This window comes from Entelurus aequoreus, linkage group LG13, assembly GCF_033978785.1.
Source record: "Entelurus aequoreus isolate RoL-2023_Sb linkage group LG13, RoL_Eaeq_v1.1, whole genome shotgun sequence".
NCBI lineage: Eukaryota > Metazoa > Chordata > Actinopteri > Syngnathiformes > Syngnathidae > Entelurus > Entelurus aequoreus.
The window spans coordinates 58,404,637-58,427,966 of record NC_084743.1 but is presented as its reverse complement, the minus strand read 5'-3'; the positions used below and the strand labels follow the sequence as shown (position 1 = coordinate 58,427,966).

At 35.0% G+C, this 23,330-nt stretch overlaps 1 protein-coding gene across 3 annotated transcripts in view; it reads left to right on the top strand.

Annotated features, from left to right (window-relative positions):
• The window catches only part of LOC133663925 (leucine-rich repeat and fibronectin type III domain-containing protein 1-like protein), a 267,967-nt gene that overhangs the window by 23,432 nt on the left and 221,205 nt on the right, over window positions 1–23,330 (top strand). For 2 of the 3 annotated variants that reach the window (XR_009828432.1, XR_009828431.1), the window contains exon 2: window positions 3,062–3,739. Coding sequence is in view for 1 of the 3 variants with exons in the window: in XM_062068659.1 (XP_061924643.1) it covers window positions 3,062–3,069 (8 nt within the window). In the remaining 2 variants the exon portion in view is untranslated. Of the gene's footprint in view, window positions 1–3,061; window positions 3,919–23,330 lie in introns of those variants that run through there. The other variant, XM_062068659.1, reaches the window with a different exon arrangement.

Sequence of the window (23,330 nt, the reverse complement as noted above, 5' to 3'; positions counted from 1 at the left end):
TAACAGCAATCTCGTGCTCCTCAATGTAAACAAATGCTATCTAACAGCCACTGTAATGATACCAAGTACAACAGCGTATCTAGTCCATACTACAATGATTACATCGATATTTTTTAGCATCACAATTTTTTTTTCCTTTTAAAAAAAATCACATTATGTTTATAAAGTCAGGAAATACGTCCCTGGACACATGAGGACTTTAAATATGACCTATGTATGATCCTGTAACTACTTGGTATCGGATTGATACCCACATTTGTGGTATCATCCACAACTGTGGATTAAAAAAGTGGATTAATAATCCACTTTCTACCGCTTGTCCCTTCATAATTTTGACAAAATAATAGAATGAGAAATGACACAATATGTTACTGCATATGTCAGCAGACTAATTAGAAGGCTTTGTTCGGCTGCTAACTGCTAAAGCTAACAAAAATAACTCAGTTGAAACCCCTCGATAACGTCACTAGGCAACAGGCCCCGCCTTTTAAAAGCACTATATGAAACGTATCAACTGCATATGCAAGATATTTGAAGTTTTTATTTTAATTTGATTTTTTTAAGTACCATATTATTTACTTTTCCTGGTAATCAATTACATTTATTAAAGAGCAATTTTTTTAGTAATTCGATTACTTTTTTGGTCAATTAACAATTAACTATCATTAATTACTTTTTTAAAAGTAATGGACTAAAATGAACTTGATATCAAATAGGAAAAGGAAACATCACACTGTGACACAGAAGAAAACAACACCTACATAATTGGAATAAAGAACAACAAATCAATGATTGAAGTGACAAACTTGCCATCCAAACAATACACCGTTTGTTGACAAAAAGATACGACATGACATTCAAACTCTTTATTAAGCATAGGTAACACAATCTGGGGACAAGATTCAAAAGAGATAGCGTCACAGCCGACAAACTGCTGCTGCTAACTGCTAAAACTAAAAAAAACAACTCAGTTGAAACCCTCGAACCTTGATTTTTTTTTTTTGTTAGTTTTTTTTAAAGTAACGTATTATTTACTTTTCCTGGTAATCAATTCCATTTATCAAATAGCAATTTCGTTAGTAATTCAATTACTTTTTTGGTCAATTAACGATTAACTAGTACGCTTCCGTCAGTCTACCCCAGGGCAGCTGTGGCTACAAAAGTAGCTTACCACCACCAGGTGTGAATGAATTATGGCTTTTTAACATGTAAAGCGACTTTGGGTACTTAGAAAAGCGCTATATAAATCCCAGGTATAATTATTATTATTATTATTATTAATACATTTTTAAAAGTAATGGACTAAAATGATGTCCGCTCCGGACAGGCTCCTCCAACCTCAGAGGACAAAGCTACGAACAATGGGAGACCGGGCTTTCTGCTTCGCCGCTCCCAGTCTGTAGAACGCTCTCCCTGACCACCTGAGGGAACCACAGACTGTGGATGCTTTTAAAAAAGGCTTAAAAACTTTTCTTTTTAAAAAAGCCTGTTTTGTTAGATACATATATGCATTCTACTTCTAGCTATTAGGCTATTCTAGTTTTTATTTAATTTTTTTTTAAATTATCTTTTTAAAATTTTTAATACACTAGCATTTTGAGGTTGTTCACTCAATGTAAAGTGCTTTTTACAAATAAAATATATTATTATTATTATTAACATCATACTGTTACCCTGAAGAAAACAACACGTACATAATTGGAATAAAGAACAACAAATCAATGGTTGAAGTGACAAACTTGCCATCCAAACAATACACCGTTTGTTGACAAAAAGATACAAAATGACATTCAAACTCTTTAGTAAGCCAAAGCTAACAAAAACTCAGTTGAAACCCTCGATAACGTCGCTCGGCATATGCCAGATACTTGAATTTTTATTTTTATTATTTATTTTTTTAAGTAACGCATTATTTACTTTCCCTGGTAATCAACTACATTTATTAAAGAGCAATTTTGTTAGTAATTCAATTCCTTTTTTGGTCAATTATCAATTAACTATCATTAATTACTTTTTAAAAGTAATGGACTAAAATGAACTTGATATCAAACAGGAAGAGGCAACATGTCCGCTCCGGACAGGCTAACCTCCTCCAACCTCCGAGGACAAAGCTACGAACAACGGGAGACCGGGCTTTCTGCTCCGCCGCTCCCAGTCTGTGGAACGCTCTCCCTGACCACCTGAGGGCACCACAGACTGTGGATGCTTTTAAAAAAGTCTTAAAAACCCTTCTTTTTAAAAAAAAAGCCTTTTTTTTTTTAGATATATGCATACTAGTTCTAGCTATTAGGCTGTACTATTTTTTATTTATTTTTTTATTTAATTATCTTTTTATTTTTTTAATACACTGTAGCACTTTGAGGTTGTTTACTCAATGTAAAGTACGTTTTACAAATAAAGTCTATTATTATTATTAATAACATCATACTGTGACCCAGAAGAAAACAACATGTACATAATTGGAATAAAGAACAACAAATCAATGATTGAAGTGACAAACTTGCCATCCAAACAATACACCGTTTGTTGACAAAAAGATACGAAATGACATTTAAACTTTTTAGTAAGCCAACGCTAAGAAAAACTCAGTTGAAACCCTCGACAACGTCGCTCGGCATATGCCAGATACTTGAATTTTTATTTGTATTATTATTTTTTTAAAGTAACGCATTATTTACTTTCCCTGGTAATCAACTACATTTATTAAAGAGCAATTCCGTCAGTAATTCAGTTACTTTTTTGGTAAATAAACAAGTAACTAACATTAGTGATTTTCTGACCTTTACATCCCTACATGATTAAGGCGATATTGTTTCGAGATTAATCGCACTTTGACAGCCGAAATTCGCCTGAATTCCTTCATCCCAAACTCCGACCTTCAGCTCCACCACGCTCACCGTGTTCCACCCACGTGGTGATCGATCGGAAATGTCCGAACCCGTCCGGGTCTCTTCGAACCCCCGTACTTCGGCCTTTTTTTTTCCCCCAATCGATTCCCGTCTTCCCTGGCGAGTCCTCACTCGAAACGTTCAAATGTGTTTTTTCCTTCTGCCCTGTCCAGGACCGTGAGGTTTCCTGAAAGCGGAGTGCGGACATCAACAGCGTAGGCGCCACGCCCAAAAACGAGGACGAAGAAGACGCCTTTCTACTGTTTGTCTTCTTTTCTCCACCCGTCATTTTGTCCCCGTCTGGTTCCCGCTCATCGACTTATCACACTTCTCCTTCCTGGATGGGATTACTCGGCGACGGTGATTGGCCGGTTCCTGCCGGATCCAGCTGTCAGCGGAATCATCTTAATCACTTTTAATGGAACCCCGTTTAACACTCATTAAATCCTGCTTTTTTTTTAATTTTTCTTCTCGGCCAAAACACGTGTCACGGTCGATTCCGCGTGCCGTGATGGATGGTTTTTTTGAAAGACTGTGAGAAACCATACGGATGTGCTCTGACGCAAAACGGATGCGACGCTCAAAGGAACACATTCTCGACCGGACCACGGAGAAGGATGGGAAAGAACAGACTTGGATCTACAAATGCTCAGCACAGGTGGATTCTGGGTAATCGTGCTTATTCACTATAAACTGTATAATCGCAAAGAACGGGTGGATTCTAACTTTGACCCGCACAATTCGAACTTCAAGAGACTTGATTTGACTCTTAAAGATGAAGAAGGATTTTGAGACGGACAATGGATGTTGACTATTGGATTAAACCCTGGCAGACCTCCGTTCTCAAGCAGGTGAGTAATATTCTAATTAGCCTAATAACCCAAGCATGCGAGCAAACTGAGAAGTCGTGCCCCCCGAAGACCCGGGTGTCTTAATTAGTGTTACATGCGCTCACCCACTGACAGTCAACCTGGCCTTGCAGCCGCTCCCTAACACACCGACGCTGGCCTTTGTGCGCCCTGACGGAGATCCGACGGCTGCTGCTTTAATGCCGTTTAATTGCTGTCAGCCCCCGCCATTGGAGAGTCACTCTGGCTAAATAAAGTGTTTTCTTACAATGCTTCAGTGACAGTATCTCAACAGGTAACAAATGTGGCTCTTCCTGGGTCTAACTCACGGCCTCGTTGAGCACTTCCTTCTCTAACTCCAAAATCTGATAGTAAGGGCCCTATTGAATTGTCTGGTTTTTCTTCTATACGTTTTGACGCCCTTCTTGAGGCCCTTAACATGCACGAAATGTCCTGATGATTTCATATTTTGGGGCTCTCCAAAATAAAAATTTCAAAGCGGTAATGAAACGTTAAAAAACGGGCTCCACAAATTCCGATCTCCAAACTCTGATAGTAAGGGCCCTAATAAAATTTCTGTTTTTTCTACTATACGTTTCGACGCCCTTTTGAGGCCCTCAACATGCACGAAAAGTCCAGATAATTTCATACTTTGGGGCTCTCCTAAATAAAAATGTCTAAACGTTAACAAAACGTTTAAAACCGGGCTCCACAAATTCTGATCTCCAAACTCTGATAGTAAGGGCCCTAATAAAATTTCATTTTTTTCTTCTATACGTTTCGACGCCCTTTTGAGGCCCTTGACATGCACAAAAAGTCCCGATAATTCAATATTTTGGGGCTCTCCAAAATAAAAATGTCAAAACGTTAATGAAACGTTAAAAACCGGGCTCTACAAATTCTGATCTCCAAACTCTGATGGTAAGGGCCCTGATAAAATTTCATTTTTTTCTTCTATACGTTTCGACGCCCTTTTGAGGCCCTTAACATGCACGAAAAAGTTCCGAAAATTTCATATTTTGGGGCTCTCCAAAATAACAATTTCAAAACGTTAACGAAACATTAAAAACAGGGCTCCACAAATTCCGATCTCCAAACTCTGATAGTAAAAGCCCTAATAAAATTTCAGTTTTTTTCTTCAATATGTTTCGACGCCTTTTTGAGGCCCTTAACAGGCATGAAAAGTCCCGATATTGTCATATTTTGGGGCTCTCCAAAATAAACATTTACAAAGTTGGCTCCCTTTTAAAATTACAAAAAATTAGCCCCACGGAATGTAAAAAACTGGTCTCCACAAATTCCGATCTCCAAACTCTGATAGTAAGGGCCCTATTGAAATGTCTGTTTTTTCTTCTATACGTTTCGACGCCCTTTTTGAGTCGACGCCCTTTTTGAGGCCCTTAACATGTACGAAAAATCCTGATAGTTTCATATTTTGGGTCTCTCCTCAATAAAAACTTCAAACTTGGCTCCCTTTTAAAATGAGAAAAAATGAGCCCCACGGGACGTAAAAAACCGGGCTCCACCAATTTAGATCTCCAAACTCTGATAGCAAGGGCCCTGATAAAATTTCCTTTTTTTCTTCTACATGTTTCCACACCCTTTTGAGGCCCTTAACATATACGAAAAGTTCTGATAATTTCATATTTTGGAGTTCTCCAAAATAAAAATTTCAAAATGTAAAAGAAACGTTAAAAAACGGGCTCCTCAAATTCCGATCTCCAAACTCTGATAGTAAGGACCCTAAAAATAATTCAGTTTTTTTCTTCTATATGTTTCTACGCCCTTTTTGAGGCCCTCAACATGCACGAAAAGTCCCGATAATTTCATATTTTGGGGCTCTCAAAAATTTACATTTCAAAACGTTAACGAAATGTTAAAAACCGGCCTCCACAAATTCTGATCTCCAAACTCTGATAGTAAGGGCCCTAATAAAATTTCAGTTTTTTTCTTCTATACGTTTCGACGCCCTTTTGAGGCCCTTAACATGTACGAAAAGTCCTGATAATTTCATATTTTGGGTCTCTCCTCAATAAAAACTTCAAACTTGGCTCCCTTTTAAAATGAGAAAAAATGAGCCCCACGGGACGTAAAAAACTGGGCTCCACCAATTTAGATCTCCAAACTCTGATAGCAAGGGCCCTAATAAAATTTCAGTTTTTCTTCTACATGTTTCCACACCCTTTTGAGGCCCTTAACATATACGAAAAGTTCCGATGATTTCATATTTTGGAGTTCTCCAAAATAAAAATTTCAAAATGTAAAAGAAACGTTAAAAAACGGGCTCCTCAAATTCCGATCTCCAAACTCTGATAGTAAGGACCCTAAAAAAAAATGCAGTTTTTTTCTTCTATATGTTTCGACGCCCTTTTTGAGGCCCTCAACATGCACGAAAAGCCCCGATAATTTCATATTTTGGAGTTCTCCAAAATAAAAATTTCAAAATGTAAAAGAAACGTTAAAAAACGGGCTCCACAAATTCTGATCTCCAAACTCTGATAGTAAGGGCCCTAATAAAATTTCTGTTTTTTTCTTCTATACGTTTCAACGCCCTTTTGAGGCCCTTAAAATGCACGAAAAGTCCTGATAATTTCATATTTTGGGGCTCTCCAAAATAAAAACTTCAAACTTGGCTCCCTTTTAAAATGAGAATAAATTATCCCCACGAAACGTTAAAAACTGGGCTCCACCAATTCCGATCACCAAACTCTGATAGTAAGGGCCCTAATAAAATTTCAGTTTTTTCTTTTATACGTTTCGACGCCCTTTTAAGGGCCTTAACATGCACAAAAAGTCCTGATAATTTCATATTTTGGGTCTCTCCAAAATAAAAAATTAAAAACGTTTACGAAACGTTGAAAACCAGGCTCCACCAATTCCGATCTCCAAACTCTGATAGTAAGGGCCCTATTGAAATGTCTGGTTTTTCTTCTATACGTTTCGACGCCCTATTTGAGGCCCTTAACATGAAAATGTTTAAATTGGCTCTCGAGCGCCACTTTTGAAATGAGTAAAAATTAGCCCCTCTTAAAAAAAAAAGCAGTGAATTTGTCACGTTGTGTAAATTATAAATAAAAAGAGAATACAATGATTTTCAAATCATTTTCAACTTATATTCAATTGAATAGACTGCAAAGACAAGATATTTAATGTTCACACTGAGAAACTTGCAAAAAATCATTAACTTAGAATCTAATGGCAGCAACACATTGCAAAAAAGTTGTCACAGGGGCATGTTCACCACTGTGTTACATGGCCTTTCCTTTTAACAACACTCAGTAAAGGTTTGGGAACTGAGGAGACACATTTTTGAAGCTTCTCGGGTGGAATTATTTCCCATTCTTGCTTGAAGTACAGCTTAAGTTGTTCAACAGTCCGGGGTCTCCGTTGTGGTATTTTAGGCTTCATAATGCACCACACATCAGTCCATCTTAGATGAGCTTGGCCCAGCGAAGCCGACGGCGTTTCTGGGTGTTGTTGATAAATGTTCGCTTTGCATAGTAGAGTTTTAACTTGCACTTACAGATGTAGCGACCAACTGTAGTTACTGACAGTGGTTTTCTGAAGTGTTCCTGAGCCCATGTGGTGATATCCTTTACACACTGATGTCGCTTTTTGATGCAGCACCGCCTGAGGGATCGAAGGTCACGTTGGTTTTTGGCTTGCCGCTTACGTGCAGTGATTTCTCCAAATTCTCTGAACTTGTTGATGATATTACAGACCGTAGATGGTGAAATCCTTAAATTCCTTGCAATAGCTGGTTGAGAAATGTTGTTCTTAAACAATTTGCTCAGGCATTTGTTGACAAAGTGGTGACCCTCGCCCCGTCCTTGTTTGTGAATGACTGAGCATTTCATGGAAGCTGCTTTTATACCCAATCATGGCACCCACCTGTTCCCTAATTAGCCTGTTCACCTGTGGGATGTTCCAAATGAGCGCTTGATGAGCATTCCTCAACTTTTTCAGTCCTTTTTGCCACTCGTGCCAGCTTTTTCTAAACACGTTGCCAGCATCAAATTCCAAATGAGCTAACATTTGCAAAAAACAACAAAGTTTACCAGTTCCAACGTTAAAAATCTTGTCTTTGCAGTCTATTCAATTGAATATAAGTTGAAAAGGATTTGCAAATCATTGTTTTTATTTACCATTTACACAACGTGACAACTTCACCAGCTTTGGGGTTTGGTATTACAGTGCAGAATTATGTTGTCCCAATTGATAAACGACAGGTTACCAGTAACTTCCAGTGTCATGTTTACTTTCCTGTTGTTGTTTTACTGTATCAAATCTCACATGCACACAATTTGACATGCTGGAAAAAGAGTAGGAAGAAGCCGAGCTTATTCAATCATACCCCTTCGACAGAAGAACACAACCCAAACCCCCCCCCGACATGTACACAACATTAACCGGCCCAAAACCACAGCACCGCCGCGCTACCCGCCGTCCTCCTGACGACGCAACACACAGCGCGGTGTGACAAATGAGCAGGCAGGTAAATCTGACGGCGTTCCATCAGTGTTAGCGCTTCACAGTATTACTCATTACGGCGCTCGTGTTTCAACGCCTTGAGACCGAGACGACGCCCGACATCTGGCCATCAAGAGCCTCGTCTTTGTGAGGCGCCAAATAGGAAGGCCACCCCGATCCCCGGAGATGTAACTCAGTATGTATGCGGCGTGGTCATGGTGGAAGCCTTGCTGAAGACCATGGGAATAATGCTTAGGCACGCAGAAACACGCTCAAGACTACTCGATCGTGTACAATGGAAGTAAAAGTGTCCTTTCATATCTAGCCGTCTACAATAGAGTCAAAAGAATATTCTGAAGGTCGTTAACATTTTTTTTGCAATTACTGTGACAAAAGTTAATGTACCGTATTTTCCGGTTCATAAAGTGCACCGGTGTATAAGCCGCACCCACTAAATTTAAGAAAAAAAGTATTTTTCCATTTATAAGTAGCACCGGACTATGAGCCGCAGATATATACGTTGTGAAATGAGTTATTTACGCAGAAAGATTCTGTAAATGTTTATTTACATACCTTAATTGTGTCCGAACGGTGCCTGTAACACGGCAGTAAAACGGCCGATCAGACAAAACAGAAGTCCTCGTCATGGACCCACTAGCTGCGGAAGCTAACTCTCCAATCAGCTAAACAGACTCAATAACTCCACGGTGACGTTTTGGTGAATTTACTGAGGAATTTGTGAAACAGGAACAATACAAAAAGAATGCCGTTGTAAGGTAAATATTTACCATATTTTAAGGACTATAGAGTGCACCGGTTATATAAGCCGCACCCACTAAATTTAAGACAAAATGCATTTTTTCATTTATAAGTCGCACCAGACTATAAGCCGCAGATACATACGTTATGGAATGAGTTATTTACACATAAATATTTTGTAAATGTTGTACCCAAACGGTGTCTGTAACATGGCAGTAAAACGGCCGATCAAACAAAACAGAAGTCATCGCCATGGACCCACTAGCTGCGCAAGCTAACTCTCCAATCAGCTAAACAGACTCAGTAACTCCATGGTGACGTTTGGGTGGATTTACTGAGGAATTTGTGAAACTGTAACAATACAAAAAGTATGCCTTTGTAAGGTAAACATTTGCCGTATTTTACGGACTATAGAGTGTATATATGCCGCACCCACTAAATTTAAGGAGAAAAAAGTTTTTTCCATATATGAGTATATAAGTCGCAGATATATATGTTGTGAAATTAGTTATTTACACAGAAATATTCTGTAAATGTTAATTTACTTACCTTAATTGTTTCCAAACGGTGCCTGTAACAAGGCAGTAAACGGTCGATCAAACAAAACAGAAGTCATCGCCATGGACCCACTAGCTGCGGAAGCTAGCTCTCCAATCAGCTAAACAGACTCAATTACTCCACTGTGACGTTTTGGTGAATTTCCTGAGGAATTTGTGAAACTGTAACAATACAAAAAGAATGCCATTGTAATGGAAACATTTACCGTATTTTACAGACTAAAGAGTCCAACGGTATATACGCCGCACCCACTAAATTTAAGAAAAAATGTTTTTTCCCATATATGAGCCGCACCGGACTATAAGCCGCAGATATATACGTTGTGAAATGAGTTATTTACGCAGAAAGATTCTGTAAATGTTTATTTACATACCTTAATTGTACCTAAACGGTGTCTGTAACACGGCAGTAAAACGGCTGATCAAACAAAACAGAAGTCATGGTCATGGACCCACTAGCTGCGGAAGCTAGCTCTCCAATCAGCTAAACAGACTCAATAACTCCACTGTGACATTTTAGTGAATTTACTGAGGAATTTGTGAAACTGTAACAATACAAAAAAAAATGCCTTTGCAAGGTAAACATTTACCGTATTTTACGTACTATAGAGTGCACCCGTACATAAGCCGCACCCACTAAATTTAAGAAAAAATGCATTTTTCCATTTATAAGTCGCCCAGACTATAAGCCGCAGATATATACGTTGTGAAATGAGTTATTTACGCTGAAAGATTCTGTAAATGTTTATTTACATACCTTCATTGTACCCAAACGGTGCCTGTAACATGGCAGTAAAACCGCCGATCAAACAAAACAGAAGTCATCATCATGGACCCACTAGCTGCGGAAGCTAGCTCTCCAATCAGCTAAACCGACTCAATAACTCCACGGTGACATGTTGGTGAATTTACTGCGGAATTTGTGAAACTGGAACAATACAAAAAGAATGCCTTTGTAAGGTAAAATTTACTGTATTTTACGGACTATAAAGTGCACCGGTATATAAGCCGCACCCACTAAATTTAAGAAAAAACACATTTTTTCTATTTATAAGTAGCACCGGACTATAAGCCGCAGATATATACGTTGTGAAATTAGTTATTTACACAGAAAGATTCTGTAAATGTTTATTTACATACCTTAATTGTACCTAAACGGTGTCTGTAACACGGCAGTAAAACGGCTGATCAAACAAAACAGAAGTCATGGTCATGGACCCACTAGCTGCGCAAGGTAGCTCTCCAATCAGCTAAACCGACTCAATAACTCCACGGTGACGTTTTAGTGAATTTCATAAGGAATTTGTGAAACTGTAACAATACAAAAAAAATGCCTTTGTAAGGTAAAAATGTACCGTATTTTACGTACTATAGAGTGCACCCGTACATATGCCGCACCCACTAAATTTAAGAAAAAATGCATTTTTCCATTTATAAGTCGCACCGGACTATAACCCGCAGATATATACGTTATGGAATGAGTTATTTACACATCAATCAATCAATCAATCAATGTTTATTTATATAGCCCTAAATCACAAGGGCTGCATAAATATTTTGTAAATGTTTATTTACATACCTTCATTGTACCCAAACGGTGCCTGTAACATGGCAGTAAAACGGCCGATCAAACAAAACAGAAGTCATGGTCATGGACCCACTAGCTGCGCAAGCTAGCTCTCCAATCAGCTAAACCGACTCAATAACTCCACGGTGACGTTTTAGTGAATTTCATAAGGAGTTTGTGAAACTAACAATAGAAATAAAATGCCTTTGTAAGGTAAAAATGTACCGTATTTTACGTACTATAGAGTGCACCCGTTCATAAGCCGCACCCACTAAATTTAAGAAAAAAAGTATTTTTCCATTTATAAGTAGCACCGGACTATAAGCCGCAGATATATACGTTATGGAATGAGTTATTTACACATAAATATTTTGTAAATTTTTATTTACATACCTTCATTGTACCCAAACGGTGCCTGTAACATGGCAGTAAAACGGCCGATCAAATAAAACAGAAGTCATGGTCATGGACCCACTAGCTGCGCAAGCTAGCTCTCCAATCTACTAAACAGACTCAATAACTCCACGGTGACGTTTTGGTGAATTTCCTAAGGAATTTGTGAAACTGTAACAATACAAAAAGAATGCCTTTGTAAGGTAAAAATTTACCGTATTTTACGGACTATAAAGTGCACCAGTATATAAGCCGCACCCACTAAATTTAAGAAAAAAATTATTTTTCTATTTATAAGTCGCACCGTACTATACGCCGCAGATATATACGTTATGGAATGAGTTATTTACACAGAAATATTTTGTAAATGTTTATTTACATACCTTCATTGTACCCAAACGGTGCCTGTAACATGGCAGTAAAACGGCCGATCAAACAAAACAGAAGTCATCATCATGGACCCACTAGCTGCGGAAGCTAGCTCTCCAATCAGCTAAACAGACTCAATAACTCCACGGTGACGTTTTGGTGAATTTACTGAGGAATTTGTGAAACTGTAACAATACAAAAAGAATGCCTTTATAAGGTAAAAATGTACCGTATTTTACGGACTATGAAGTGCACCTGTATATAAGCCGCACCCACTAAATTTAAGAAAAAAAGTATTTTTCTATTTATAAGTAGCACCGGACTATAAGCCGCATATATATACGTTGTGAAATGAGTTATTTAGGCAGAAAGACTCTGTTAATGTTTATTTACATACCTTCATTGTACCCAAACGGTGCCTGTAACATGGCAGTAAAACGGCCGATCAAACACAACAGAAGTCATGGTCATGGACCCACTAGCTGCGGAAGCTAGCTCTCCAATCAGCTAAACAGACTCAATAACTCCACGGTGACGTTTTGGTGAATTTACTGAGGAATTTGTGAGACTGTAACAATACAAAAATAATGCCTTTTTAAGGTAAAAATTTACCGTATTTTACGGACTATAAAGTGCACCGGTACATAAGCTGCACCCACTAAATTTAAGAAAAACAGTATTTTTCCATTTATAAGTCGCACCGGACTATAAGCCGCAGATATATACGTTATGGAATGAGTTATTTACACATAAATATTTTGTAAATGTTTATTTACCTGCCTTCATTGTACCCAAACGGTGCCTGTAACATGGCAGTAAAATGGCCGATCAAATAAAACAGAAGTCATGGTCATGGACCCACTAGCTGCAGAAGCTAGCTCTCCAATCAGCTAAACAGACTCAGTAAAGCCACGGTGACGTTTTGGTGAATTTACTGAGGTGTTTTTTTTACTGTTAATTTAAAAAAATGCAATTTTACAATAAAATTGTAAAAAAACTGTAAAATGTACTTCTTTTTTTTTTACCTACATAAAATAAAAAACATTTACAGTAAAATTTTGGCACCTGAGCTACCATTTTTTTTTTTTTTTTAACTACAAATCAACAACTGTAGATTTTTTGGTGAATTACTGTAAATGCCAAAACGGCACCACAGTTTATTACAGTAAAAAAAAGCAATGTTTTTTTCATGTAGAGAAAAATGCTTTAAAGTAAATTCCACAATTTTACCATGAAATATATTGCTACTTTTACATCGCACAATTTAATGGATAACTTGCTTTGAAATCATTATTATTAGTATTTATTTCTATTCTAAAAAAAATAGTTTGAATGTTTGATAATATATTTTTGCATAATTAGACAATATTTAAGTTAACATAATTTGTGTTTACATGGAGTAAATTTAGTTTTTTTCTCCCAAAATAGAAAGAAAGAATACATTTAGTAAACAAAATTACAGTACTTTATTGATGCATATTATTTCCAGGCTTTCGAGGGCCAAATAAAATGAAGTGGCATATTCCTTATTGTTTGCACTTTCATTTTAATATCTAATTATTAAGTGTTCAATGGGATTTTACTATTTTGTTTACATTGTTTGTTTTCCACGCTTGTGTTGACATTTCCATTATGCCTTGAAAGCTGAGGGGATTATAATATGAGGAAGTTACATTTCATATATTATTCTCCTGATCCTGATTTTCGTTAGGGCAGAAAAAAAATTGCTAAAATGATCGGTATCGACCGATACAAAACAGAGAGAAAAAAGGGGGGGGCTGTGGGTGATTGTTTTATGACCAAAAGTGAAACAATCCCCCCGCAACCCCCCCTTTTTGGTGGGCCTAAATCTCTCTCAAAACATTGATATCGTGATACAGTTTTCGGGCCATATGGCTCATCCTTATTATACATATACAAATATAAATATATATGAAGTTACCAAGTTGTTATCATATAAATGACATGCATTACAGTAAAAATATTGGGGTCTTTAAATTTGATTGAAATCATGCAAGTGAATTATATTTATATAGCGCTTTTCTCTAGTGACTCAAACCACTTTTACATAGTGAAACCCAATATCTAAGTTACATTTAAACCAGTGTGGGTGGCCACTGGGAGCAGGTGAGTAAAGTGTCTTGCCCAAGGACACAACGGCAGTGACTAGGATGGCGGAAGCGGGGGGATCGAACCCGGAACCCTCAAGTTGCTGTCACTAGTCCACTCTACCAACAGAGCTGTACCGTAATAACCTGTAATGAATCATAATTAATCTAATTTAAAAATGCAAACTTGAAAAATCTCCAGCTTGATTTGACGATGCGCACCATGAACGGCATCGGAAATGTTCGGGGAAATTTGCTATATTCTTATCAATGACGGAGCAGGAAGGGGCTTGGAATACGTTTGCAGTATAAATGTATTATAAAAAGCCTTACATGTGCTTATTCACGCAAGCGTGGGATCCGCATATAGGGGAGGGGGGCCGTGTGTCGCCATGACGATGATGGTGACCGACGAGCGCGAGTCGTTCCCACTTCACTGACCTGACACCTGTGTCGCTGTCTCCCCCCTCGTGTCGCTTTCAATCTCCTCCTGTCCACACCGTAGCCGGCATACCGATCTACATTTCACAAGGGCCCATTTGATCTACCTTTACCTTTACACCTGTGTCAATTTGGCCCCTCGGATCTTTGCAAATATTAAAATAGCAAAAGTTTGTGCCGTTTTGAAGTTGTTCTAAAATGATGCAATGTTTTTGTATGCAGGTAACATTTGATATGTTTTACGTTATTATTGTGTTATTATTCATTACCAGCCACGGAACATAACGACTATAATAGTCTAACTTTTTTTTTTTTGTAGCACAAACCAGGACAAACGTAGTACAATTGAAGAGGGCGAGTTTGGAGAGATGTTGACAAGGTGGGGAGGGCGGTTATGAATAATAACATTTTTATGACACGTTAATAACACGTTAAATACGCATTAACGTAAAAAAAAACTATAAAAGACAAACAATGTTGCAGCACAGACGTTTGGTACACGTTTGGTGAGATGTTGAGGGGGGTTATGAATAATAGGTTTATAACACGTTAATAACACATTAATAACAAACACTATAAAACTTAGATTTTTTTAAATTACTTTAATTTAAAAAAATGTTGCAGAGTCACAGGGGGTTATAAAAAAAACTATAATAGTTGGACTAAAAATATTTCAGCACAAACATAGCACACACAAATAGTACATGTTTTGGGGTGTTGTTGACAAGGTGGAAGGGGGCTTGTTATGAATATTACTTTGTTTATCACATGTAAGTAACATAAAAACTATGAAACATTATTAAAATCTATAACAGACAAAACATGTTGCAACACAAACGTTTGGGTCAAGTTTGGTGAAATTTTAACATGGTGGGGATGGTTATGAATATGTTTATAACACGTTAATAACACATTAATAACATAAACACTATAAAACTTTTATTTTTTTTAAATTACTTTAATAAAAAAAATGTTGCAGAGTCACAGGGGGTTATAAAAAACTATAATAGTTGGACTAAAAATATTTCAGCACAAACATAGCACACACAAATAGTACATGTTTGGGGTGTTGTTGACAAGGTGAAAGGGGGCTTGTTATGAATATTACCATGTTTATAACATGTTAGTAACATAAAAACTATGAAACATTATTAAAATCTATAACAGACAAAGCATGTTGCAACACAAACGTTTGGGTCAAGTTTGGTGAAATTTTAACATGGTGGGGATGGTTATGAATGTGTTTATAACACGTTAATAACACATTAATAACATAAACACTACAAAACTTTTATTTGTTTAAATTACTTTAATAAGAAAAATGTTGCAGAGTCACAGGGGGTTATAAAAAACTATAATAGTTGGACTAAAAATATTTCAGCACAAACATAGCACACACAAATAGTACATGTTTGGGATGTTGTTGACAAGGTGAAAGGGGGCATGTTATGAATATTACCATGTTTATAACATGTTAGTAACATAAAAACTATGAAACATTATTAAAATCTACAACAGACAAAACATGTTGCAACACAAACGTTTGGGTCAAGTTTGGTGAAATTTTAACATGGTGGGGATGGTTATAAATATGTTTATAACACGTTAATAACACATTAATAACAAACACTATAAAACGTTTATTTTTTTAAATTACTTTAATTTAAAAAAATGTTGCAGAGTCCCAGGGGGTTATAAAAAAACTATAATAGTTGGACTAAAAATATTTCAGCACAAACATAGCACAAACAAATAGTACACACGTGTGGGGTGTTGTTGACAAGGTGAAAGGGGGCTTGTTATGAATATTACCATGTTTATAACATGTTAGTAACATAAAAACTATGAAACATTATTAAAATCTATAACAGACAAAACATGTTGCAACACAAACGTTTGGGTCAAGTTTGGTGAAATTTTAACATGGTGGGGATGGTTATGAATATGTTTATAACACGTTAATAACACAATAATAAACTCTATAAAACTTTGATTTTTTAAAATTACTTTAATTTAAAAAAATGTTGCAGCGTCCCAGGGGGTTATAAAAAACTATAATAGTTGGACTAAAAATATGTCAGCACAAACATAGCACACACAAACAAATAGTACACACGTGTGGGGTGTTGTTGACAAGGTGGAAGGGGGCTTGTTATGAATATTACCATGTTTATAACATGTTAGTAACATAAAAACTATACAACATCAAAAACTAATGTTGCAGCACAAATGTTTGGGTCAAGTTTGGTGAGATTTTAACATGGTGGGGAATGGTTTATGAATATCTTGTTTATAACACGTTAATAACACATTAATAAAATAAACAGTATAAAACATTTAAAAACAATAACTTTAATTAAAAAATAATGTTGCAGAGTCACAGAGGGTTGTAAAAACTATAATATATAAATAAAATATTTCAGCACAAACATAGCACACACAAATAAATAGTACATGTTTGGGGTGTTGTTGATAGGTGGGAGGGGGCTTGTTATGAATATTACCATTTTATAACATGTTAGTAACATAAAAACTATACAACATTAAAAACTAATGTTGCAGCACAAATGTTTGGGTCAAGTTTGGTGAGATTTTAACATGGTGGGGAACGGTTTATGAATAATATGTTTATAACACGTTAATAACACATTAATAACATAAACACTATAAAACATTTAAAAACAATAACTTTAATTAAAAAAGAATGTTGCAGAGTCACAGAGGGTTGTAAAAACTATAATATATAAATAAAATATTTCAGCACAAACATAGCACACACAAATAGTACATGTTTGGGGTGTTGTTGACAAAGTGAAAGGGGGCTTGTTATGAATATTACCATGTTTATAACATGTTAATAATAGGAAAACTATAACACATTATTAAAAACTACTAGACTAATGTTGCAGCACGAACGTTTGGGTCAAGTTTGGTGAGATTTTAACATGGTTGGGAACAGGGGGGTGGTTATGAATAATATGTTTATAACACGTTAATAACACATTAATAACATAAACACCATAAAAAATAAAAAAAATAAAAATAACTTAAATTGAAAAATAATGTTGCAGAGTCACAGGGGATAGAAAAAAACTAATAGTTGGACTAAAAACATTTCAGCACAAACATAGCACAAACAAATAGTACACACGTGTGGGGTGTTGTTGACAAGGTGGAAGGGGGCTTGTTATGAATATTACCATGTTTATAACATGTTAGTAACATAAAAACTATGAAACATTATTAAAATCTATAACAGACAAAACATGTTGCAACACAAACGTTTGGGTCAAGTTTGGTGAAATTTTAACATGGTGGGGATGGTTATGAATATGTTTATAACACGTTAATAACACATTAATAACAAACACTATAAAACTTTGATTTTTTTTTAAATTACTTTAAATAAAAAAAATGTTGCGGAGTCACAGGGGGTTATAAAAACTATAATAGTTGGACTAAAAATATTTCAGCACAATCATAGCACAAACAAATAGTACACACGTGTGGGGTGTTGTTGACAAGGTGAAATGGGGCTTGTTATGAATATTACCATGTTTATAACATGTTAGTAACATAAAAACTATACAACATTAAAAACTAATGTTGCAGCACAAATGTTTGGGTCAAGTTTGGTGAGATTTTAACATGGTGGGGAACGGTTTATGAATATTATGTTTATAACACGTTAATAACACATTAATAACATAAACACTATAAAACATTTAAAAAACTAACTTTAATTAAAAAATATTGTTGCAGAGTCACAGAGAGTTGTAAAAACTATAATATATAAATAAAATATTTCAGCACAAACATAGCACACACAAATAAATAGTACATGTTTGGGGTGTTGTTGACAAGGTGAAAGGGGGCTTGTTATGAATATTACCATGTTTATAACATGTTAGTAACATAAAAACTATACAACATCAAAAACTAATGTTGCAGCACAAATGTTTGGGTCAAGTTTGGTGAGATTTTAACATGGTGGGGAACGGTTTATGACTATCATGTTTATAACACGTTAATAACACATTAATAACATAAACACTATAAAACATTTAAAAACAATAACTTTAATTAAAAAACAATGTTGCAGAGTCAAAGAGGGTTGTAATAACTATAATATATAAATAAAATATTTCAGCACAAACATAGCACACACAAATAGTACATGTTTGGGGTGTTGTTGACAAAGTGAAAGGGAGCTTGTTATGAATATTACCATGTTTATAACATGTTAATAATAGGAAAACTATAACACATTATTAAAAACTACTAGACTAATGTTGCAGCACGAACGTTTGGGTCAAGTTTGGTGAGATTTTAACATGGTTGGGAACAGGGGGGTGGTTATGAATAATATGTTTATAACACGTTAATAACACATTAATAACATAAACACCATAAAAAATAAATAAAAAATAAAAAATAACTTAAATTGAAAAATAATGTTGCAGAGTCACAGGGGATAGAAAAAAACTAATAGTTGGACTAAAAACATTTCAGCACAAACATAGCACAAACAAATAGTACACACGTGTGGGGTGTTGTTGACAAGGTGGAAGGGGGCTTGTTATGAATATTACCATGTTTATAACATGTTAGTAACATCAAAACTATAAAAAATTATTAAAACAAATAGACAAAAATGTTGCAGCCCATGGTGGGGAACATATTATGAATAATATGTTTATAACAGGTTAATAACACATTAATAACATAAACACTATAAAACCTTTTTTTTTTTTAAATAACTAATTAAAAAATAATGTTGCAGAGTCACAGGGGGTTATAAAAAACCATAATGGTTGGACTAAAAATATTTCAGCACAAACAAATAGTACACACGTGTGGGGTGTTGTTGACAAGGTGGAAGGGGGCTTGTTATTAATATTACCGTTTTTATAACATTTTAGTAACATAAAAAATATAAAACATTAAAAACTGTAAAAGACAAAACATGTTGCAGCACAAATGTTTGGGTCAAGTTTGGTGAAATTTTAACATGGTGGGGATGGTTATGAATATGTTTATAACACGTTAATAACACATTAATAACAAACACTACAAAACTTTTATTTTTTTAAATTACTTTAATTTAAAAAAAAGGTTGCAGAGTCCCACGGGGTTATAAAAAACTATAATAGTTGGACTAAAAATATTTCAGCACAAACATAGCACAAACAAATAGTACACACGTGTGGGGTGTTGTTGACAAGGTGGAAGGGGGCTTGTTATGAATATTACCATGTTTATAACATGTTAGTAACATAAAAACTATACAACATTAAAAACTAATGTTGCAGCACAAATGTTTGGGTCAAGTTTGGTGAGATTTTAACATGGTGGGGAACGGTTTATGAATATCATGTTTATAACACGTTAATAACACATTAATAACATAAACACTATAAAACATTTAAAAAAATAACTTTAATTAAAAAATAATGTTGCAGAGTCACAGAGGGTTATAAAAACTATAATATATAAATAAAATATTTAACCCCAACACAGCACACACAAATAGTACATGTTTGGGGTGTTGTTGACAAAGTGAAAGGGTGCTTGTTATGAATATTACCATGTTTATAACATGTTAATAATATGAAAACTATAACACATTATTAAAAACTACTAGACTAATGTTGCAGCACAAACGTTTGGGTCAAGTTTGGTGAGATTTTAACATGGTTGGGAACAGGGGGGTGGTTATGAATAATATGTTTATAACACGTTAATAACACATTAATAACATAAACACCATAAAAAATAAAAAAAATAAAAATAACTTAAATTGAAAAATAATGTTGCAGAGTCACAGGGGATAGAAAAAACTATACTAGTTGGACTAAAAACATTTCAGCACAAAGATAGCACAAACAAATAGTACACACGTGTGGGGTGTTGTTGACAAGGTGGAAGGGGGCTTGTTATGAATATTACCATGTTTATAACATGTTAGTAACATAAAAACTATAAAACATTATTAAAAACAAATAGACAAAAATGTTGCAGCCCATGGTGGGGAACGGGGGGGGGATTATGAAGTTATGAATAATATGTTTATAACAGGTTAGTAACACATTAATAACATAAACACTATAAAACCTTTTCTTTTTAAATAACTACTTAAAAAATAATGTTGCAGAGTCACAGGGGGTTATAAAAAAACATAATGGTTGGACTAAAAATATTTCAGCACAAACAAAGCACAAACAAATAGTACACACGTGTGGGGTGTTGTTGACAAGGTGAGGGTGCTTGTTATGAATATTACCATTTTTATAACATTTTAGTAACATAAAAACTATAAAACATTAAAAACTATAAAAGACAAAACATGTTGCAGCACAAACTTTGGGTCAAGTTTGGTGAAATGTTAACATGGTGGGGATGGTTATGAATATGTTTATAACACGTTAATAACACATTAATAACAAACACTACAAAACTTTGATTTTTTTAAATTACTTTAATTTAAAAACATGTTGCAGAGTCCCAGGGGGTTATAAAAAACTATAATAGTGCACTAAAAATATTTCAGCACAAACATAGCACACACAAATAGTACATGTTTGGGGTGTTGTTGACAAGGTGAAAGGGGGCTTGTTATGAATATTACCATGTTTATAACATGTTAGTAACATAAAAACTATACAACATTAAAAACTAATGTTGCAGCACAAATGTTTGGGTCAAGTTTGGTGAGATTTTAACATGGTGGGGAACGGTTTATGAATATCATATTTATAACACGTTAATAACACATTAATAACATAAACACTATAAAACATTTAAAAACAATAACTTTATTTAAAAAATAATGTTGCAGAGTCACAGAGGGTTGTAAAAACTATAATATAGAAATAAAATATTTCAGCACAAACATAGCACACACAAATAAATAGTACATGTTTGGGGTGTTGTTGACAAGGTGGAAGGGGGCTTGTTATGAATATTACCATGTTTATAACATGTTAGTAACATAAACACTATACAACATTAAAAACTAATGTTGCAGCACAAATGTTTGGGTCAAGTTTGGTGAGATTTTAACATGGTGGGGAACGGGTTATGAATATCATGTTTATAACACGTTAATAACACATTAATAACATAAACACTATACAACATTTAAAAAAATAACTTTAATTAAAAAATAATGTTGCAGAGTCACAGAGGGTTGTAAAAACTATAATATATAAATAAAATATTTCAGACACACAAATAGTACATGTTTGGGGTGTTGTTGACAAAGTGAAAGGGTGCTTGTTATGAATAATACCATGTTTATAACATGTTAATAACATAAAAACTGACAAAAAATGTTGCAGCACAAACGTCTGGGTCAAGTTTGGTGAGGTTTTAACATGGTGGGGAAAGGGGGGGGGGGGTTAGGAATAATATGTTTATAACACGTTAATAACACATTAATAACATAAACACCATAAAAAATGTAAAAATAAAAATAACTTAAATTGAAAAATAATGTTGCAGAGTCAAAGGGAATAGAAAAAACTAATAGTTGGACTAAAAACATTTCAGCACAAACATAGCACAAACAAATAGTACACACGTGTGGGGTGTTGTTGACAAGGTGGAAGGGGGCTTGTTATGAATATTACCATGTTTATAACATGTTAGTAACATAAAAACTATAAAACATTATTAAAACAAATAGACAAAAATGTTGCAGCCCATGGTGGGGAACAGGGGGGGGGGGGGGGTTATGAATAATATGTTTATAACAGGTTAATAACACATTAATAACATAAACACTATAACACCTTTTTTTTTTAAATAACTAATTAAAAATAATGTTGCAGAGTCACAGGGGGTTATAAAAAACCATAATGGTTGGACTAAAAATATTTCAGCACAAACAAATAGTACACACGTGTGGGGTGTTGTTGACAAGGTGGAAGGGGGCTTGTTATGAATATTACCGTTTTTATAACATGTTAGTAACATAAAAACTATAAAACATTATTAAAAACTATAAAAGACAAAACATGTTGCCAGCACAAACGTTTGGTAAAGTTTGGGGTGTTGTTGACAAGGTGAGGGTGCTTGTTATGAATAATAACATGTTTATAACATGTTAGTAACATAAAACTGTGAAAAACTAATAGACTAATGTTGCAGCACAAACGTCTGGGTCAAGTTTGGTGAGATTTTAACATGGTGGGGAACGGGGGGGGGGGGTGGTGGTTATGAATAATACGTTTATAACACGTTAATAACACATTAATAACATAAACACTATACAACTTTTTTTTAAATTACTTTAATAAAAAAATGTTGCAGAGTCACAGGAGGTTATACAAACTATAATAGTTGGACTAAAAATATTTCAGCACAAACAAATAGTACACACGTGTGGGGTGTTGTTGACAAGGTGGAAGAGGGCTTGTTATGAATATTACCATGTTTATAACATGTTAATAACATAAAAACTATGAAACATTATCAAAATCTATATAAGACAAAACATTTTGCAGCATTAATAACATAAAACTTACATAGTTAGACAAAATAATTTTGCAACACGAACGTAGCACAAAGGAAGGGGACACGTTTGGGGGGGGTTTTGACAAAATGGGGGTGAGCTGGTTGTGGATAATAACATGTTTATAACACATTAATAACATAACATTATAAATTGTTAACTTAAAAACTATTATAGACTAAAAACTTTTGCAGCACAAATGTTTGGAACAAGTTTAGTGAGATTTTGACAAGATGAGGAGGCTGATTATGGATAATAACACCTTCATAACATGCAAACTAAAAAACGTAAACAGAACTTATAATAGACAAATTAATTGTGTAACACCAAGGAAGGGGACACGTTTGAGGGGGTTTTGACAAAATGGGGGGCTGGTTATGGATAATAACATGTTTATAACACGTTAATAACATAA